The sequence below is a fragment of the Coptis chinensis genome, chromosome 1, assembly GCF_015680905.1.
Source record: "Coptis chinensis isolate HL-2020 chromosome 1, ASM1568090v1, whole genome shotgun sequence".
Taxonomy (NCBI): domain Eukaryota; kingdom Viridiplantae; phylum Streptophyta; class Magnoliopsida; order Ranunculales; family Ranunculaceae; genus Coptis; species Coptis chinensis.
This window is the reverse complement of record NC_141456.1, coordinates 33,357,138-33,376,721: the sequence shown is the minus strand read 5'-3', so window position 1 is coordinate 33,376,721 and position 19,584 is coordinate 33,357,138. Positions and strand designations below refer to the sequence as shown.

Sequence of the window (19,584 nt, the reverse complement as noted above, 5' to 3'; positions counted from 1 at the left end):
GCGGTGGAGGACGCTGGTGTATGGCACAACTTTTGAATCATGTGGTTTGACAATTTGGCGGAAAGGGAAGTGATGGCGTGATGTGCACGTGGAGTTAATCGTAGCGATTGATGAAGAACGCGTGTGTCGCGTTATTATAGTTCGCTTTTATGCTGAAAAGAAAATTACCTTTGAAACACGCAGCGGCTAGAAAGCATAGGCGTAATCATAACTTCTTGGTAACTGAACGAGCGGTTTATACAAAATCAAATTTGGGACAACCAAAAGGTATTACGTGGTTTGCTTCCGCAAAACATGTGTTTGCCCGAAAAAGGGTTCCTCGTGAGTGCTTCTTGGCGCTTTATCTTTCCATTTTCACTTTGCATTCCTCTCTTTCGAGTGCGATTCGTTAAATACGTAGGTCATAGTAAAGTTGTAGGGTTTAAGCGGGAGTATTTGATAAAAAGACTTGTTAGAATGTCTGATTCTGATGATACTCGATCAGAGAAAGTTCGGGAGATATCATTAAGTTGTGGAGAGTATGAAGACGAAGAAGCAGTAAGTGCTGGCGTTGAGGCTGAGTTGGATGAAGAAGTTAGGGTAGATGAGGGAAATACCCGATCTAGGTCAGAAGGTGGTGTCGTCAGTACGTCAAGTCGAGGGGGATGTCGTCATCAAGTGATGTACCCCTTAGAAGTGTAAACCGTCGTGCTGCAAACTCGTTCTCCGAACTGAGAGTAGCGTATGGGATTAACGTCTCCGACCTGGAGATATACGAACCACGGTTGAGTGAAAATGTTCGGAGTGAGGAGTACAACCCGCCGAACGGTGGAATAATAATTTGTGAAGGTCAGTTGAGAGCGCATATGCAAATACCGTTCTCAAAATTGGTATGTGACTTCTTGGGCCATTGTTGGAAGTCTCCTTGTCAGTTCGTGGGGAACACCTGGCGATTGTTTAAGGTGTTTGACCTGCTGAACGCGAGTAGGGAATACGACATAGGGGTATCCGACATAGTGGAGCACTATGTGGTACGGCGATCGGGAAATATGAACTTTAGCTTGCAAACCATGACGACGCGTTCTGCTGTGATCGATGGTATAAGCAATGAGGCCTGGACAAAGAGGTCGCTGTTGCTAGTTGGCAACTACTGTGTGAACGGGTGTAGATTGCGAACTAGGATTTGTAACATATCTGGTGGGTAGGAAAATTTTTCTGTTGTTACTTTATTTAACAACTGATAGTTGTTCTAACAGGCTCTTGTCTTGCGTTGGCTGCAGAGTTTTCTGTGAAGAAGCAAACTGATCGTGGGGAGATAGAAAGGTTTGCTCGGCTGACTCGTGAAGAAAAACAAGCGAAGTTGCCTGAAGTTGCTCATTTCTTTGTGGAGAAGGGTGGGCCTGCGATCCGGGAAAAAAGGAAGGCGCAAAAAGATCGAGCTCGAGGTCAGACAAGGGAAGAGGTAATGGAGGCGCGAACGAGTGACTTGGTAACGCGAGAAGAGAGGCAACGGGCGCATGGCGGCGCGAGGCGACCTGCGAGAGGTGGTGCCTCGTGGTTTGGAGGATCGAAGCCCGTCCCGCGGGGTTCGATCGATGCGCCTGTGGAATTGAAAACGGTGGTTTTCAACCCTCGAGCGAGGAGCAGGTCGGAGAAGACGCCGCGCTATGTCTTTGAGGAAGATGTTGTTCGAGTGACTAAAGTAGCGCGGCATGCTCTTGGGGAAAGCTCCAGCGCAGGGGGCGGTTCTAATGGTGGTCCGGCTGGGGCTATGGTTTCTCGCCGAGTGGAGCACGACTGAAAGGTGTCATGGACTTGGCCACTTTTAGGGGCGGGTCCAGACGCGCCGACGGGCGTGAATCCGATCGGTGGCAAAAGCTTAAAGCTCGCGCAAGGCGAGTGGGAAGGCGGTTGTAGGGTGGCGGCGAGAGCTAGAAGCGGCGTTTGTGTTTCGACGAGCATGGAGCGCGAACGAATCGCGGAAGGGGCGGATCAGCTTTCCGGATCAAGTAAGATATCGGGTTACTTGTTAGAACGAGATAATATTTGGATGGCAACCGTAAAGGATTTGGATGATAAAGGGTTGGTGATAAGCGAGAAGAATGAAGATTGCGCAATGCTTGGTACGCTGCGTGTCTATCGTTGTTTAATGTAATCGTTTTTCGTGATACACACCGCTATTCCGTGGCGATTAACCATGTGTGTTTTGCAGTAAATTTGGTAAAGTGGGTTTGAAATTAAAAGAGATTGCCCGATTCAGCGGAGGCAAATAGAAGCGGTGGTGAAGCCGCGCCTAACGAAATGAAAAATGTCCGTGAAGCCTCGAAGATGGAACGCGAGGAATTGAAAGATCGAAGAAAGCTCATCAAGCACCGAAGTCCGCCAAGATCTTTGAAAGATACCGAGGTGAAGATCCGAGGCAAAACTAGGAGGGGAGCGGAAGAGAACGTCCTAGCGAATTATCGTGGAAATTGGTAGGCTGAACGAGTATACCTTACACTGCAAGAAGGTTGCTCAGGACGCTACCAAAGCCTATGAAGCTATGACGTTCTGGATGCAGATTTCGTTGAACTGGAGGCGGATTACAACGCTTTGAAGACAAATCATGCACGTTGTACATCTCACACCGGGGTAGAACAGTGGGGAGTGATTAGTGGCGCCCCGGGCCGCCGAGAGGTCATGTCGGAGATTGTGCTACCGCGAACCGATGTTCTTTTGCCGATGTCTTTGATGAGTTTAGACTTGGATGGAGTTTACGTGATGGTGGATTGGGAGAGATCTTTGAGATTGATGAGTCACTCATGCCTGGAGAACTAATTGTCGAGCCAAGAGATAGCGAGTTGTAAATTCGTTATGTAATCTTTGGCGGCTTTTATAATTTTGTGATACAATAAAACTGGTTTCCTAGGGTAACCTGGGCAGTTCGTCTTTTTATTTGTTTGTGCCCGCACTGTGAGTGATCTGGTACCCTGTTCTGTTTTGGGGTACTCCTGTGAGGACGAATATTGCTTAATCGGGTTGGATTTCCTGAGTAGTCTCAGCAACCCGACTATCTTACCATGGTTCCAGTCTTGCTAAGACAAGTCGTTGTTTGCGTGTATGCCATGCTTGTTGTTTGTTGCCTTATTATGTGTAGATCGCTTGCTTGACCACAGTTATGTCTGCGTATAACAAAGCATGGCAGGTGCATTGCAGTGACCACTTCCCTACCCATGACTGGTAAAGTTGCATGAGCGTCTGGTTGTTAAATTGCTTGCAGCTGTTAAGGTGGTGCACGTAACGAGGCCACCAAGTCGCTGGATCCTGGTTCGTGAAAGAAGTCGAATCGTGCTATGTTTAGTGCCGCTAACGGCAATGTTCCCTCGCGTGCGTGACACGTGGAGGGAGGCGAGCGGTTCAAGGAACATAATGATGGCGGGCAGATGGCGTTTGGCGTCTCAAGGTAATTATGAGGCGCTTAGGAAAAGACGTTTCCTATTGCATAAAACTGCTCATCGAATACCAACAAAGTATTTGCTCGTCTTCTTGCCCAAACTTAAGTCTTTCTTCTCGCTTTGCTCCTTTGCTGTGCATCACCATCGTTGCTACTCGTTCAGATACGTTCCTTCTCCTCTGAGAGTGTTATTTCGTCGAGAAGAGTTTGGAATAAAACTGCATCTCATGTGATAGTACTTTTGTATGCTAGGTTTTATCATGGTAAGGTGTCGTCCATTCATGAGGGGAGAAAAAAGCGTGAGAGAAACGTCGCCTCTGATAATGGAGAGGATGGAGTTTGAACCGCACGTGCATGGTGATCGCGGAAAGAGAAAATTTGAGGTAGTAGAGGCGAAGGGTCATAAAGCGTTCGGGAGGGCTAGGCGTCAATGGCGGCATTGTATTTAGGTCGCCGCAAGCGGATAGCTATTAACCGATCGTCCACGCGGAGTGTAACGACCTGAGGCAAGGTTGGCCAGTCGTTGGTGAGAGTTCGTCTCCACGGTGTGGTGATGTGGGGAGCGAATTCTACTACATGGGGAAGACGGGGAAGAATCGTATGGTGAAACGCTCAGACTGTAGCTTCCACTCGGCGCCCATAGCGACCAGCGTTCGAAGGGATAAATCTTGGATGGTGATAAGGCAGAGGTGAAAGATGAGGACATGGAGACGTTGCTGGGGACAATGGATATGGCTGCCTGTTTGGTAAGTTCACGACACGCTAGGCTGTTATGTCGGTGACCAAAGCAAACTGATTCGTTAACTTTGTTTGTGCAGTTTCTTGCAGGGTATGATAAATTGAAAGAAGTTGTCCAAAACACTGAGGTGGATGACAACCCTCACGTCGAGCTAGGGTGTATGCGAGCTGCGTGGGGGGCAGACAAGAGAAAACTGGAGGTGATGACTACCAAGTACCAGAATGTGATGGCGAGAATCTGCGCGTTAGTGGACGCGGATGGAGTTAGAAAGGGAATTAGCTGTGGTGATTGCTTATGCTAAGAAGTGCCAGAAGGTGACACGTAAAGCGAAGAAGAAAGGCGATACCTTTGTAGACGCCCTACACGCTCTGGATGAGAAGTATGATCTTATTTGAAAAAAGCGATTGCGGCGATGAGCGAGGGAATGAGATGCGTGTGATCTTTGAGGTCATTTCGGCATCTTGTTTCGACTAAGCGCGACACCGGAAGATAAGCATGTCATAAGTGAGATTTGATAAGGTGATCTTGATTTGGCTCATCGACCATGAATTGTAAGTTCGTTTATATTTCCCTCTCTTATCGAGAGTTAACAATAGAGCTGTTGTGTTTTCGGGCTTTCCCGAAAGCGGTTCGCCTTTTTCTGCAGAGAACCGGGTTTCCACGAAAGTGGCAGTTCGATACTTGGTTAATTTTTGTAATGATCACCGATCTGGATTTTCTGGGTAATCCCAGCAGATCAGTGGGTGTAGTTGTTGTGGCGAATGGTCATATAATTTTATTGGTGATGTTCCGTATGCATGTTGCCCGTGTACTTACGTAGTAGCTAGCGTTACGCTTTAGGATTCGAGAAATATCGCGCCCCGGCCGCGGTAATCAACCTTAGAAATATAGGTTGTCGATGTGACAGGAATTGGAGAGGGTATGTTGCCTGTGAGCTCCGGAGAGCTGTCGGCTCGCGGAGAGCGTTCTCGTTTAGTCGATCCTAGAAATATAGGTCCTCGACGTGACAAGAAGTGGAGAGTCTATGTAGCCTGTGAGCTCCGGAGAGCTGTCTGCTCGCGGAGAGCGTTCTCGTTTAGTCGATCCTAGAAATATAGGTCCTCGATGTGACAAGAAGTGGAGAGGCTATGTAGCTTGTGAGCTCCGGAGAGCTGTCTGCTCGCGGAGAGCGTTCTCGTTTAGTCGATCCTAGAAATATAGGTCCTCGACGTGACAAGAAGTGGAGAGGCTATGTAGCCTGTGAGCTCCGGAGAGTATGCGCTTTCATGAGGAGAGCGTTTCGTTATGAGAGGCGTATGGATGGCGTTAAGCGTGTGAGAGCTGAGAAGTAGACTGGTTGTACGCCGGAGGCGAGCTGGAGGATTGTTTGGATGCCAGTAAATGGAATAGCTTATACTAGGAGACAAAAAAGAAAAAAAATGAAGCTGAAACTTATCGTGCTTTTTTTTTAAAAAAAATACAACAACAAAGGTTTTATTGATAAAATCGTTTCAGCAGATAAGTATTCCATGGGCGAGGTAACAATTTCCCTTCTTGAGTTTTTATCCAGTACGCTCCGTTGCCCACAACACGTACTACTATGTAGGGACCTTCCCAATTAGGGGCTAGTTTGGAATCATCTTGCGTCTTCTTGAGCACCAGATCGCCAGGCTGGAATGATCGAGGATGGACTCGTTTATTGTAGGAGTTCCTCAGAGTTTGTTGATAAGATGCGACTCTGATGGTAGCTAGATCACGCCATTCTTCGAGCAAATCAATCTCTCGTGCTAAGACAGAATCATTGTGTCCGATTTCAACGAGCTCGAACCGAGTCGTAGTGACTGTGAGCTCGGTGGGAATGACAGCTTCTGTGCCATAACACAAAGAGAATGGAGATTCGCCGGTACTGGACCGAGCTGTGGTGCGATGGGCCCACAGGATGTTCTCCAACTAGTTCGGCCTTTGAATTGGGGTCCATTGTCCATTACCAGTGTATGTGGCAGCCCAAATCTGGTGATGATATGAGTCCAGATGAAATTGCGGACATGCGATTCTTTGACATGTGCTAAAGGAATGGCCTCGACCCACTTGGTGAAATAGTTAGTCGCCGCTAAGACGAACCGAAAACCAGTGCTTTTCTGGGGGACGAATGGTCCCATAATATCCATGCCCCACATGTCAAATGGTCATGGGCTTGCTATATTGATCAGTTCGCGTGCGGGCTGAATGATGTTGTGGCCGAATGTTTGACATTTTAAGCACTTGAGAACGTATGCTTTGGCATCGGTCTGCATACGGGGCCAGAAGTAGGCTTGGGAAATTGCCTTGTGGGCTAAAGAACGACCTCCGGCATGATTTCCACATTCTCCCTCATGGATTTCGGCAAATATCATTTGTCCCTGCTCTGGAGTAATACATCGCAAGTGCGGTCCACCAGCAGACTTTCTAAACAACTTATCATGCAACACGCAATAACGACGTGCTTGATATTGGATTTGCTGGCTTTAGCACGCTTCGGACGGGGCGTGTCCCGTTGGATGTAATCCATGATGGGTTGCATCCGTGCGGGCGAACCGATCGTCGGAGAGAGGGGAACGGTCGGCTATAACTAGGGCATGTTCGACTGGTATGCGGTCGATCGACTACCTCAATGAGGAGTTGTCGTGGAGCATAACTTCGGTGTTTGAGTGGCTAGGTAAGCTATTTGTCTGGCGTGGCGGTTCTCATCACGCAAAAATGGTTTATGGTAGAATTCTTAAAAGAAGGCAACAAATGATGAGCGACACGAAGATACTTGAAAGGTTACCTTCTGAAGTGGTGTACTCCTTAGCAACTGGCGGCGAACGACCGATTCGCGAAGTCGCTATAGACTTGGAGCACTGCACACCGAAGCCGAAGCGCCATCACGAAGGCCCATGATCGCCATTATTCCACCTCGTTATTGGAAGATGCTTAAGTCGAAGTCGAACGATTTTTCTACCATAACGCCGGAGACACTAAAACGACCCGATGCCACTCCCGCGGGATTGCTAGGGCCATCTACAAAGAGAGACCGATCGACTTGACACGCTCTTTGACAACAGCGAGCTCCATTTCGATTTGCCGGTGTGGGTCGCTAAGGGGAAATCGGGCGAGGAAATCGGCAACGACTTGACCTTTCTGAGAGGTGCGAGGTACAAACTCCATGTGGTGTTCACCGAGCTCCTCGCCTGAACGACCATCTGAGTAGTTTTGTTTTCCTTGTGGAGGAGTTTCTTCAGTGGCAGGTCGGTCAGTATATTGACCGGATGTGCTTGAAAATAAGGCCTGAATTTCCGTGCCGAATACACCAAAGCAAGTACGGCCCGTTCAAGGAAAGAATAATTCTTCTCAACTGGCGTGAGGGTCTTACTTGTGAAGTAGATCGGCTTTTCTGAATGGTTCTCCTCTTTGAAGAGAACTGAGCTGATTGCAAAATCTGATACTGCCAGGTAGAGCCCCAGTGTCTCTCCAACTACCGGTGTGGCTAAAACGGGAGGCGTGGTGAGGTACTTTTTGAGAGTGGCGAATGCTTGATGGCATTGATCGTTCCATGGGAACTGCTCACCTTTCTTGAGGAGTTGTAAGAACGGACGACACTTGTCTGATGCCCGGGATATGAATCGATTAAGTGCAGCGACCATATCGGACAACTTCTGTATATGCTTCTTTGTCTGTGGGTCAGGCATATCTAAGAACGCTATGATTTGGTCTAGATTCGCTTCGATCCCTCGCTGTGACACCTGATATCCGAGGAATTTACCAGAGGACGCTCCAAAGAGGCATTTCTCTGGGTTCAACTTCATTCGAGTGTGTGCCTTGATAACGGGAGAACGCTTGCTCAAGGTGAGTAATATGGTCGACTGCTTTTTTGCTCTTGACGACCATGTCGTCAATGTAAACCTCCATGGTCTCTCCTAACATGTCCTGAAACATGTCAGTTACCAGACGCTGATATGTCGCTCCGGCGTTCTTAACGCCGAACGGGAGGACGTTATAACAATAAATTCCTTGTTCGGTAATGAATAAAGTTTTCTCTTGATCTTCCTCAGCGAGTGGGATTTGATTGTATCCGCTATACGCATCCATAAAGGAAAGAAGTTCATGTCTGCAAGTTTGGTCGACAAGTCGGTCAATGCGTGGCAGGGGAAAACTGTCTTTCGGTGTTTCTTGATTAACATTCGTGAAATTGACGCAGAGGCGAACTGTGCCATTCTTTTTGGGAACCGCAACGATGTTAGCGACCCATTCGGGGTATTCCACTTTTCTGATGAAACCGACTTGCTTGAGTTTGTCGACTTCGTCATTAATGGCTTTCTGAAAGCGCAGAGATAACCGGCGAGGTCGCTGGCGAACTGGCTTAGCATTAGGATTGACATTTAACCGATGACAGGCTACACTAGGGTCTATACCAGGCACATCGATATACGACCAGGCAAAAACATCTTTATTCATAGCCAGAAAGTTTACAAGTTGGGCCTTGAGTGTAGGGTCAAGGTTAGCCCCTACATATACAAACTTAGGGTCATTATCAGTTCCTAAGTTGACCCGCTCTCTGTCGACCTGTTGGGGTGCGGGCCTGGGTGACGACGCTGCTTCACGTGGAGGCACTGCAACGTCCTGAGGGAGAGAGCATCTATTCATCTGGACTAGATCGGCAGCTGTGGTGACGAGGACAGGAACTGGAGTGGCTTCTGTGGGCATACCCAGAGGAGCTGGAGTAACTGTCGGCAGGAAGACTGGAGGTGTAACACTTGTTTGCGAATCTATTGGAACGGCAACGACTAGATTGGCATCTAGAGTGTAGGTGGACGACTTCCTCTTCTTACTGGAGCCCCCAGCATGTTGCTTGGATGTGTTGACTCTGACCTCCGCAATCAAGTCTTTGGCCATGGTATAACTGATGGGTTCGCTACTTGTGTGGAATGGTGTACTGTCGGTCTTTCCTGCTGACAAGATTTGGTTACACTGATATGCTTCTAGTTGATTGCTTCTCAGCTCCATCAATCCTCTGGGTCCCGAAAAACGGAGAACTTGATGCAACGTCGAAGGTACAGCTTGCATTTGGTGGATCCATCGTCGTCCTAATATGGCATTATAGAACGACTGGATGTCCAGGACGCTGAAGCGCGTATTGCAGCTGACTTTGTCCTCTTTAGAACCCACTGAGACTGGAAGAATGATATCACCGACTGGGTCGGCTCTAGAACCATTGAAACCATAAAGGGGGGCAATCGGGTCTATCAGAACTGACTTGGGTAAATTCATTTCTTGAAGAGTGTGATAAAATAAAATGTCGCAGGAGCTCCCCGGGTCGATCAAGACACGCTTCACTGTCTAGTCGCTGATCTTGACGTGGACGACGAGTGCATCATTGTGAGGAAGGCAGACCTTGTTGAGGTCGGCCTCTGTGAAAATGATATCTCCTGAATGACGGCCGAGGTGACGCGGAGCATGTTCTGCTTGGGAAGTAAAGTGATAGACTTCATGAAGAGCGCCAACACGACGTCTTTTCTCTCTTGATGAGGTGACTGAATCATCGGGGAAAGTAATCATGTGAATTGTGCGAGCATTATCCCGATCTGAGGAGTGTTGTCTGCGCTCATGACGAGAACACTCTTGGGGACGTCCTCTACGGGCAGGGCGAGCTTGAAAGTCTTGATGATGACGGCGATGGGGGGAGCGACTGCACGCTCGTCGAGGTGGAGATCGGCTGCGCACGCGGCGAGCCATGAGCTTATGACGCAAATCACCGTCAGGAATATTGGTGTAATATTTAATGTGACCAACTTCGACAAGGTCTTGAAGATAGTGCTTAAGCCCCCAGCACGCATTCGTTTCATGATATTTGGCTCTGTGGAAGGCACAATATGGCTTGTCGTATGATCACCGGCCGCTTCACATCCGGGCGAAGTACGCGGCTCGCCCGGATCTTGTCGAGGATGTAACTAGAGAGCGAAGTTAAGACAAATGAATTCTCTGTTGTTATCTTGGCGAGTCCCAGCCTTAGGTGCCAGCGACCTGGATCGCTGTTTGGTACGCGGAGTATGATCAGAGATCGCTGCCACCTCATGGTTCTCGGCTAAACCATTGGACTTCAAACTTTCTTGCAACTTGATATACTTGTCAACCCGGGCGTACAGTTCGGATAGTGTTTCTGGGCGTTCCTTCATCAGCGATCTGGACAGGTCGGTATTACGCACGCGACAGGCGTTTGAAAATGTCAGTGTGGAAAAAGATTATTTCAGTCCGCTTTCCATGCCAAATTCACCTTGAACCGCCCCTAAGAATTGGCGAATGGTCTTATCTTCTCGGAAGGATAACTGGAACAGCGAATCAAGATCTGCCTTCCTGCATCTGTTGTGCACGTATTGGCTAGCAAACAGGTCAGTAAGCTGCTCAAAAGTTTTAATAGAGTCAGGCTCGAGAGAGAAGAACCAATCAAGCGCCGCCATCCTTGAGGCGGCGGAAATAATCGGCGAGTGAAGATGATCATACTCGTAAGAACCGTAGGGCCAAACTCGAATGTATCGAGCCACATGTTGACCGGGGCGAGTGTTTTGCCATCATACATGGGGAAACGTGGGTGGATAAAATCTTGAGGAGAGGATTTGCCGAGAACGTCAGTGAACGAGGACGCCGCGGTATGTCTTGAGCATTTTTGAACAATTTGGGTTCGTGATTTTTTCGACCGCACTTTGGCCTATCCTATGTGACAATTCGTTAATCTGGCCGATTAACCTCGTTGATGCCATTTTCAGCAACATTGTCGACCGGGTTGTTGTTGATAAAGCGTCGACTTGGGCCCCTTAAAGTAACATTTTCTTGCCCGAGCAAGGAAATGCTTTCATTTGTTACACCCGGTTGTTACGCAAGGTGTTGAACCCGAGCTTCGAGGTGACAACCATGCCGTGGGCTTGAGAATTGGAGAGTTTGTAGTTAGGGTAAGCGTGATTTCCCAAGTAATCGAAACCACGCCGGCGCCAATGTAAAGGAGCGTTTTTGGTTTTCGTGAAGTTTGTGAAGAAAGGGGAAGAAGGTTGAGATTCTCTAGAAGGACCGAAGTTCGCCAGGAGCTTAACTACCACGATCCTCTTTCTTTTTTCCTTTTTTCTCAGGGAGAGAGGAATCAGACCCGACGTAGTTCAAATAGGTGGTATTTATAGGCTAAAGGAAAGGTCAATCCGGGAGACACGTGATTCTCTTACACACGTGTAAGGTGGAGATCGTGAATGAGTGTTAGGTTGGTTATATTATTGGTCATGTGCTGATTGGGAGTTGGCGCGGTCGCCCTTATTTCCCGGTGGTGGGAAATACCAGTAAGATTTTGGTAATGATTACCCCTGGTGGTGATCCTATTTGAGGCGTCGCGTCTCGGCCATGCGTTAAATCAAGTGACATCTTTGTTCGTACCACCTACATGAAAGGAGCTACTCACAGATCGGTCTTGGAGGTCGATGTCCTGAGTTCGCTTATGCTGCGCACATGTGTGTTCATAAGGAAACTGCTCACAGGTCGGTTTTGGAGGTCGATGTCGTGAGTTCCCTTATGCTCCACGCGTGCCTGATAACTTTATAAAGATATCACTCCCCTACAATGGTCCTCAGCTGTTTGTTTTGAGGAATCCTTATAGTATCATCTTATATTGACTAGAGTGGTGCAATTTTTGGTAAGGGTTGCTCGTTAGCTATACTTATCACATCAGAATGTAGAGTATAACCCCGCAATCTAACCTAATAACCTATGCAATCCGACCGACAATATAGTATATGCTCGTGTGGACTTTGTGTGGATACTTATCACATCAGCCACTCTGATTCTTGCTCTACAACCCTGTATCTGTAATTCTGTATTACCTTGGTATGCTGTGTATAATTGAGGTCTCAATTTGGAGCCACTTGTGGGACCCCCCATGTGTCACGAACAAGTCCTGACTCCTGAGCACAGGCAACATGGGATTCATGCAGGGCACATGATCGTATAATTCGATGAGCTGAAAGTTCTTACAGTGGATTTCAAGGAAAGTCCCATACGAGACTGCAGCATGCACACTCGTTTGTGGGACGGACGAGAGACAATGCGTCGTGCTTTTGTTTTTGCACACAAGGGACAATGCGCTATGCATCAATGCTTGCAAAATACTGGAGTCTGGACCTGAAATCAGTTCTTTCCGCACCCAAACCCCGTAAGAGTGAGGTAATGGGGACCAACATGTTTTCTATAAAAGAAAGAGCCAAATCTTGCATCCCAGCTTAGGTAGACTAGAGATAGACAAAACCAATCACCTTTTGTATTACACTCCTGTGCCAATAGGACTACCCAGCAAGTGAATCACATTACTTTGCAAGATCCAGTAATCAACAACCCCATTCGGCGACTCTGGAACATTGATACATTTCATTCATAGTCGTTGTTACTCATGCAAGACCTCGATTCTAATCAACTGAGAGTAGTATTCTACAAGAGGAAGAACTAAACAACAAATCATTGCACTTCAAATACATTGCTGTGAAATTCCAAAATTTTTAAACTGAAGCTCAATTAGCTAAACTAAGAAGAGACACTTATACATAAATTTCCTTTTGTACAGATGAATAAATGCATTTAACAGCTATGCACATCAACGATCAGATTTTCCATTTCAAGCTCTTTTGCTTGAGGGAAAAAAGAAGAAAGGAGAGAAAACGAGAAAGTGGTGTCACCGTGGCCCTGAAAGCTCCATTGCTTCGACAATCAATGATGATTCCTCTATATAGTCTGAATATCTCTGGGCGAAGCTCTCTGAAGATCGATATCTTGGTGTATCAATCTTCTGTGAGGCCTCCCACTTCTCGGCAAGGCCATCACCTTCTAACATCCTTACCACTTCAGACATTTTTGGGCGATGAGAAGGATGGAACTGAGTACACAAAAGAGCAACTTGAACCATTTCTTCTAACTCAATTCTGTCAAAATTGTTCCTTAGATCCTTGTCTATCATTAGATTGAGTTTTCCATCCTGATGAAGCTTCTTCACCTGCACAACAATGATTTAAAACTAAGACTGAATCCACATAACTTCAGTTTTAAAAAAAAAAAGTAATGTGTAGCTGCTTGCAGCATGCGTACAAGTGTGACTAAAGAAGACAATTTAGACTTCCTTGTATTTTATTTGAAAATAACTCATACTCCTACTAGTTGTTTGTGTTCATAGAATCATAGGTGTGAGGGAGAGAGAGAGAGGTTACCCAATCAAGCATTACGCCTTTTTGATTTGAAACTCTTCCGAAGTCCAATGCTTTCTGACCTGTAATAAGCTCTAGGAGCAAGATACCAAAACCAAACACATCTGTTTTTTCTGAAGACTGGCCCGTGGATAAATACTCGGGAGCTATATGACCAACAGTTCCTCGCACAGCAGTACTAACATGAGAATCGCGGTGATCCAAAAGCTTTGCCAACCCAAAATCTCCAACAACTGCTTCAAAGTCTTCATCAAGTAGAACATTGGCTGCTTTCACATCACGGTGAATAATCTTGGGATCACACTGTTCGTGCAAATAAAGTAACCCTCTAGCTGTTCCTAGCGCAATTTTCTTTCGTCTGGACCAGTCTAAAGCAGGCTTACCGTGAATTTGATCTGTTGGAAAGACACAAAAATTAATTTTCAAAATATTTGGATGTACCTTGGAGTAAATATTGGGACTGATGACCTTTCACATGAACAAATAAGTAAAAGAAAAGCGTCAATACTTGGGATTACCATACAATTTGCTACCAAAAAAAAGGAGAAATCATGACAGACAACTTATACCTCCGCCTATAAACTTATTAACCCAATTAACAGGAAACAGGTTTATTTTCATTTACAATAACTAGGATGAACAAAAAATTTATTAATGTTTTATGCATTGTCCTTATCGAAAGCAAATTGCCAAATTAACCAACCACAGCACAGTGAGGAATCCTCTAAGCCCAGATGCTGACAAATAATTCATCAAGCAAGGCAAGGAAGAGCTGGGCACGTACAATTTGGGTTCTTACCTGATTTTCCATTCTTTTTGGAACTCTCAGGTGACTTTCTCCTTCCTTCTAGAATAATCTACCCTTGGTCCTTTTAATCACTATGCTTTTCCCAGTTATGTAAAAAAAAAAAAAAAACTTCTCATCTGAAGGGATGCAGTCGATGTAATGGTACCACTTCATACTGTTCGTTTTGCTAAAAGAGGTAGTACTAATATAGTAATATGAACACATTTTGGGAATTATCAAATTAAATTAACGACTTCAAATGCAGTAAAACGATGGAATGACCTGCCTTTTAATCGAGATGCAACACTTCCATTTGGCATATACGGATAAACAAGAAGCCGTTCCTTCTCAGTCGAGCAAAAGCCACAAAGGCGGAGGAGATTACGGTGAACTGCCAAACTTATCATCTCAACTTCTGTCTGGAACTGAATCTCGCCCCCAACTGCATTATAGTCTTTCAACCTTTTGACCGCCACAATAGTCCCATCTTGCAGGCAACCCCTGTAAACAATTCCAAATCCACCCCTCCCTATAATGTTCTTCGGGTTGAAATGGTCGGTGGCAGCACGAAGCTCCTTAAAGCCATACCTCTTTAAATGACCCAAACGTACCTCTGGATCATACTGATCTGCTGAATAACATTTGAAAGAAGAAACACAAGCAAAACCAACTCTCATTCTTGTGAAGATACTGAAGATACTAACGAAATTCAGTGCACTTCATTACATGATACACTCTAACCATACATTGCACAAAACTGGAGAACACAGATGATACTTACAATCATAAAGCCTAAGAAATATTTCAGACATAGAAAGTCAGGGAATCATTCAGCAATTAATGTTATTTGATAATGCAGTAACCCAGCATATGCCGAGTCATATACCAATACATAAGTTGAGCTCAAGAGACCAAAACAAAAACCAGTTTCTGTCAATTTTAAGCCGTAAGGTAAACTTTTAGGGAAGGCATTGAGGAAACTAGAGAGAGAGAGAGAGAGGACATAACAGATAAATTGAGTATTCAATTTTAATAAAGACATCTAATGTGGAAGCTCTGAAATATTACACTCCAATGTCTCTCTCCAACAGATTGGAAGTTTGTAAAAATTTGTTAATATTAAAGTGGTAGATCCTGAGAGGTTACTGTTCGAGCCTCTGGTCAAAGAATAGCACTGATATCATGATGGTGTTTTGCATGTGCCAACTCTGGTATTTTTAGACATTTTTACCTATCCCTATCGAGATCCCGAGCTCCTTTATACGGGTTTACTTCCATACAGTTTGGGTGTTTAGACCAAAGTGGTTGTTCCATAACATCAGTTGAAGGTCACTATCCCCAACTATGATAACATGTGTTAAACACCAAGGCTACATTGTTGATTGGCCTCATACTCTATATGTCCATACCATAGAACACAATTATAGTCCACTTACATCTTCTAGATGAGAGCATAGTCAAATATTAAATCTACCGGGCCAGAAATGTTTTCAAGGGTCCTAGCATTAGCTATGGCTGCCCAACTAAACAGTTTTGATGTGACCCAGATAAGTTATGACATCTTTGCCATTTACATCTTCTGACAGAATAAATGGTGTGAGATGGAAAATATCAAATGGAACTAAAAAGCACCAACCGTTGACATCAAAAAATATCTGTTGGTTGTGTCTGTAACGCCACCAAAGAAGAAACCCGACAACAATAATAACAAAAGAAACGGACCCAACACTCGACGCAAAAGCAATAACCATCCTGTGAGTTCTTGCACTCCCTGGTTGTGACTGATCTGAGAATCAAAAGGTATAATTTGCTTAGAATAGTTTGCTAATCAAAGTAAGAGATATTTAAAGAACATTCACTGCAGATACCATTAACTTTTTAAACTTCACCTCTCAGAACATCTGGTGGGAAGGAAAGTGGCTCAGGAGACATAGCAGAACAGTTGTTGGCTGAATTCTGACCACAAATCAAAGGATTTCCGACGATTCTGAGGAGTAGACGAAAAAAATAAAAAGGTGAATAACCAAACAATACATTAAAGAAAAATGGAATTTACTGGAAAGAGAGTGCAACATACTTGAAAGTTCTTGCAGATATTTTCGGTAACGAACCACTAAGATTGTTGTATGATAGGTCCCTGGAAGCAGATTTATTTTCAGTATTAATTAAGAACTTCTGCCATGGACCGAAGCTATCTCTGTTAATAAGGTTTTCCCATCAAGATATTCAAATGAAGGAGTGTTGATGAACATAGAAACTTACACGAGAGTGAGACCTTCAATGTTAGATAATGAATCAGGACAGGGCCCGGAAAGACTGTTATTATTTAGTCGCCTGTTCAGCACAGACACAAATACGTAAGACAGTAACATTTGTCCCAACTCCCAAGCAATCAACAGAGTTCAGAAGAAAAGAAGATCATAGAGACATTCCACATGAAAATTAAAAAGAGAAAAATAAGAAGAAAACAAGAAAAGTACTATAGTTTGTGAATGGTGAGGATCATAACACAAACTAGTGACTGTCGAAGCCGAAGGTGGATAACTGGATATTCAAATTTGTTTGAGATGAACATTTATTGGATTCTTCTTTTAGGTGGGTATCATGTCAACATTTTGACATACATTCGATTTCATCTTATAGACGCATAACTATTTGAACTATATTCAGTGTATAGTGAAAAATGAACAAGTAAAAAAGTTTTCAACTTACAGATAATTGAGGTTTTTCAGGTTCCCCAAAGAACTTGGTATTTCACCGCTGAGACTGTTGTTTGAGAGATCAAGTGTTTGCAGCTTCTCCAACTTTCCAATGTCCACAGGGATTGGACCATGGATGTCATTATTCTGCAGCAACCTACAGCAAAATATCCAAAGTTGGGAATCATTTACATCACAATTCTAAGGGGTCCAGCATTTGTTTATTAAGTACCAATTTCTGAACTTTCCGTGACAATTACATAAAGTGCATCTAGCAAAAGGAAATGTGCCTTATAAAGGCTGTTAGGTTTATACAACAAAAGAAGATAGGAGTTAGGCTCCACTCACACAGATTGTAGGTTACTCAGGTTTCCGATTCCCAGTGATAATGTGCCCGATAAGCTCAGACTAGGTAACCCTCTGATTAAATGAAACAGAAAAGGAGGGACTAAATTAGAATTAAATGAAAGAGAATGAAGAGATAGTAGCTCAACTATAGATGTGTTGTACAATAAAAGACATAAAACTTACAGAGCAGATACATGGCCATCAGGGGTGCAGGTAACCATCCTCCAGCTACAAGGATCTACTGAATAACTGTCCCAGTTCTCCAATACATTATATGGGTCTTTAAGCCCATTCTTTATAGCCATTAGTGCCACAACTGGATTTATGTTGCAAGGATAATAAATTTAGTGTTAGCCACTCTCATTATTGACCTCTTTTCCTCTCACCATTAAGCACCATATGAAAGTTAATTTAGTTCTATATCTCTGAGTGTAGTATGGAATGTAGTTCAGTAATTAATTTACAGCTACAACATTAGATGCTTTAACATATACACTTAAGTTCATGATAGTCATTAATTTCCAACTTAGTATTGTTAATAGATAAGTTTCAGTAACCAACTAAAGTTTCAGAAAAGTAGCAATAACTAAGAAGTCAAGATCTACTAACCTTCATAATTGATACCAGAAGGAGAAAGAGTTGCATAAGTCCCTTCAATCCATGCCATGAAAAGTAAGCCTATTGTCCACGAAACTAATATTCTCTTTACCATTTTCCCTCTGTTCTTCACTAGACAAACTCACTTAATCTCTACACAAAACCAAACTACACTCCATAGTCAAGTAAATGAGCTTCTCAAAACAACCAAACTTACAACATTGCCTTCTTTAGACCACAATTCACATATAATGCTCAAAACTACACTATATAACCACAACAAGTAATGAGTATCTTACACACTATTACTTGAAACTAACTCAAAGAGTCCAAAATCCTCTTCAACAAACTTTCGCCAAACACCACTTTAGCTCAACACCCCCAGATAACAAAAAAGCTAAAACACTACTTCCCACGAGAAGACTTTGAGTCAATACTAGTACTCTACACTGTAAACAAAAGAGTAAAACAAGACCCCAAATGTCTGAAATACTCAAAAATTGAGAATGTTGGCTGCAATCCACATATTCCAATATATTGAATATATATCAGTTGGTTTTTATCACTGCATTCTTCTTCACTCCTCTCTCTCTTAACATTATATCCTTCAACTAAAAGATAAGAATACACGCAACCAAACTACACTAGAAGCCAATATACAAAAGGCCAAATGATGAAAAAAAGACACAGTTACACAGGCAAAAACACTGAACAAAAATATCATAATTTCCAGAAAAAAACATGTATGACTGGATTAATGAGAGTGTTTTAAGAAATGGGGATGTCTCAAAATTTGATATTTTTTAGCTGATTGGATTGAAAAGTAGGAAGAGATTGATCAAAAAGAGCCAAGAGAAAAAAAAAAAAAAAAAAAAAAAAAAAAAGGTGTTAAGTGTTGGCAGGTCACGTGCTTGGCTTTGTCTGCTTTTGATAAAAAGAGGCTTTTACTATATTTTTGTGGCAGTGAATATAGTATATAGTATAGTATTTTATGTGATTAGTATGTCCTTCTTTCTATGCTAATGTGAGACGAATATTCAAAAGTGACTTTACCAAGGCCATATGTCTTACTTTGGGAAAGATGTATTTCTTTCTTTCAGATTTGTTTTGTGATTTTGGGTTGGGGTAAAATTATTCTATTTGGTCTTTGAGATTCTAAAATGCGCCTCAGTATAGAATCATTGGATGCCACTTTTTCGAAAAAGCTAAAACTAACACCCTTTTTCACCATGGGGTGGGTATGGCTTACACAATGTGGTATGACATTTGGGTTGGTTTGAATTATTGGAGCCACTTTTTACAAATTTCAACTCTCAGTAGACTTTTGGTTCATCAAAAAACAACTTCCAGTCGACTTTTGGTACCTTGGAATTAATATCTATTGTGTACTTCAAATTTTGTCTGGAGTTTTGTTTCTGCGCATGTCTTGCTGGTGAAACTCTACTTTGTCGAGGTATGTAACTTATGATAGTGTATGTGATAAGTGGACGCAATAGATAGTTTTACACTTTTACTAAAGTTGCACATACAAAAGAAGGATTTATTCGCTAATAATCAACCCAAATGGCCACTTTAAAGTATCTTCTTATTTTAAATGTCTAAAGAGAACCACCTTATAATTTTGCCATCTTAAAAGTGTCAAAATTGGTCTAAAATCTCTAAAATCTTGAATTTTTTCCCTACAAGAGCTTCTATATTATTGTGAATCTGTGAGAGTTGGGATTTTCAAACAATTTTGATGCCTATGGTAAGCACAATTTTGCGTGGACCACTCACCAGAG

General features: G+C 43.8%; 1 protein-coding gene across 2 annotated transcripts; it reads right to left on the bottom strand.

The window, feature by feature from the left end:
- Positions 1-12,621: 12,621 nt before the first annotated feature.
- NIK3 (NSP-interacting kinase 3) lies at positions 12,622-18,796 on the bottom strand. Of its 2 annotated transcripts, none has more exons than XM_086599057.1 (11): positions 17,816-18,796; positions 17,390-17,522; positions 17,207-17,278; positions 16,872-17,015; positions 16,422-16,493; positions 16,237-16,296; positions 16,049-16,146; positions 15,796-15,945; positions 14,446-14,790; positions 13,376-13,767; positions 12,622-13,164 (listed from the first exon to the last, which is right to left on the bottom strand). In XM_086599057.1, the coding sequence occupies exons 1-11, from the start codon at positions 17,916-17,918 to the stop codon at positions 12,847-12,849; spliced, it is 1,887 nt and encodes a 628-aa protein (XP_086455183.1). In that variant the 5' UTR covers positions 17,919-18,796; the 3' UTR covers positions 12,622-12,846. The 2 variants fall into 2 exon arrangements, with proteins under 2 accessions (XP_086455183.1, XP_086455186.1); XM_086599060.1 differs by having other exon boundaries at positions 14,446-14,787; positions 17,816-18,728.
- Between the last annotated feature and the right edge of the window lie 788 nt (positions 18,797-19,584).

Bases quoted from the DNA above. Each gene is read 5' to 3' on its own strand.
- NIK3 (XM_086599057.1), bottom strand. From the start codon at position 17,918: ATGGTAAAGAGAATATTAGTTTCGTGGACAATAGGCTTACTTTTCATG. The intron at 16,297-16,421 runs GTAAGTTTCTAT...ATCTGCTTCCAG, and splicing joins ATTGAAGGTCTCACTCTCGT to GGACCTATCATACAACAATC. The intron at 13,165-13,375 runs GTAACCTCTCTC...ATTGTTGTGCAG, and splicing joins AAGGCGTAATGCTTGATTGG to GTGAAGAAGCTTCATCAGGA.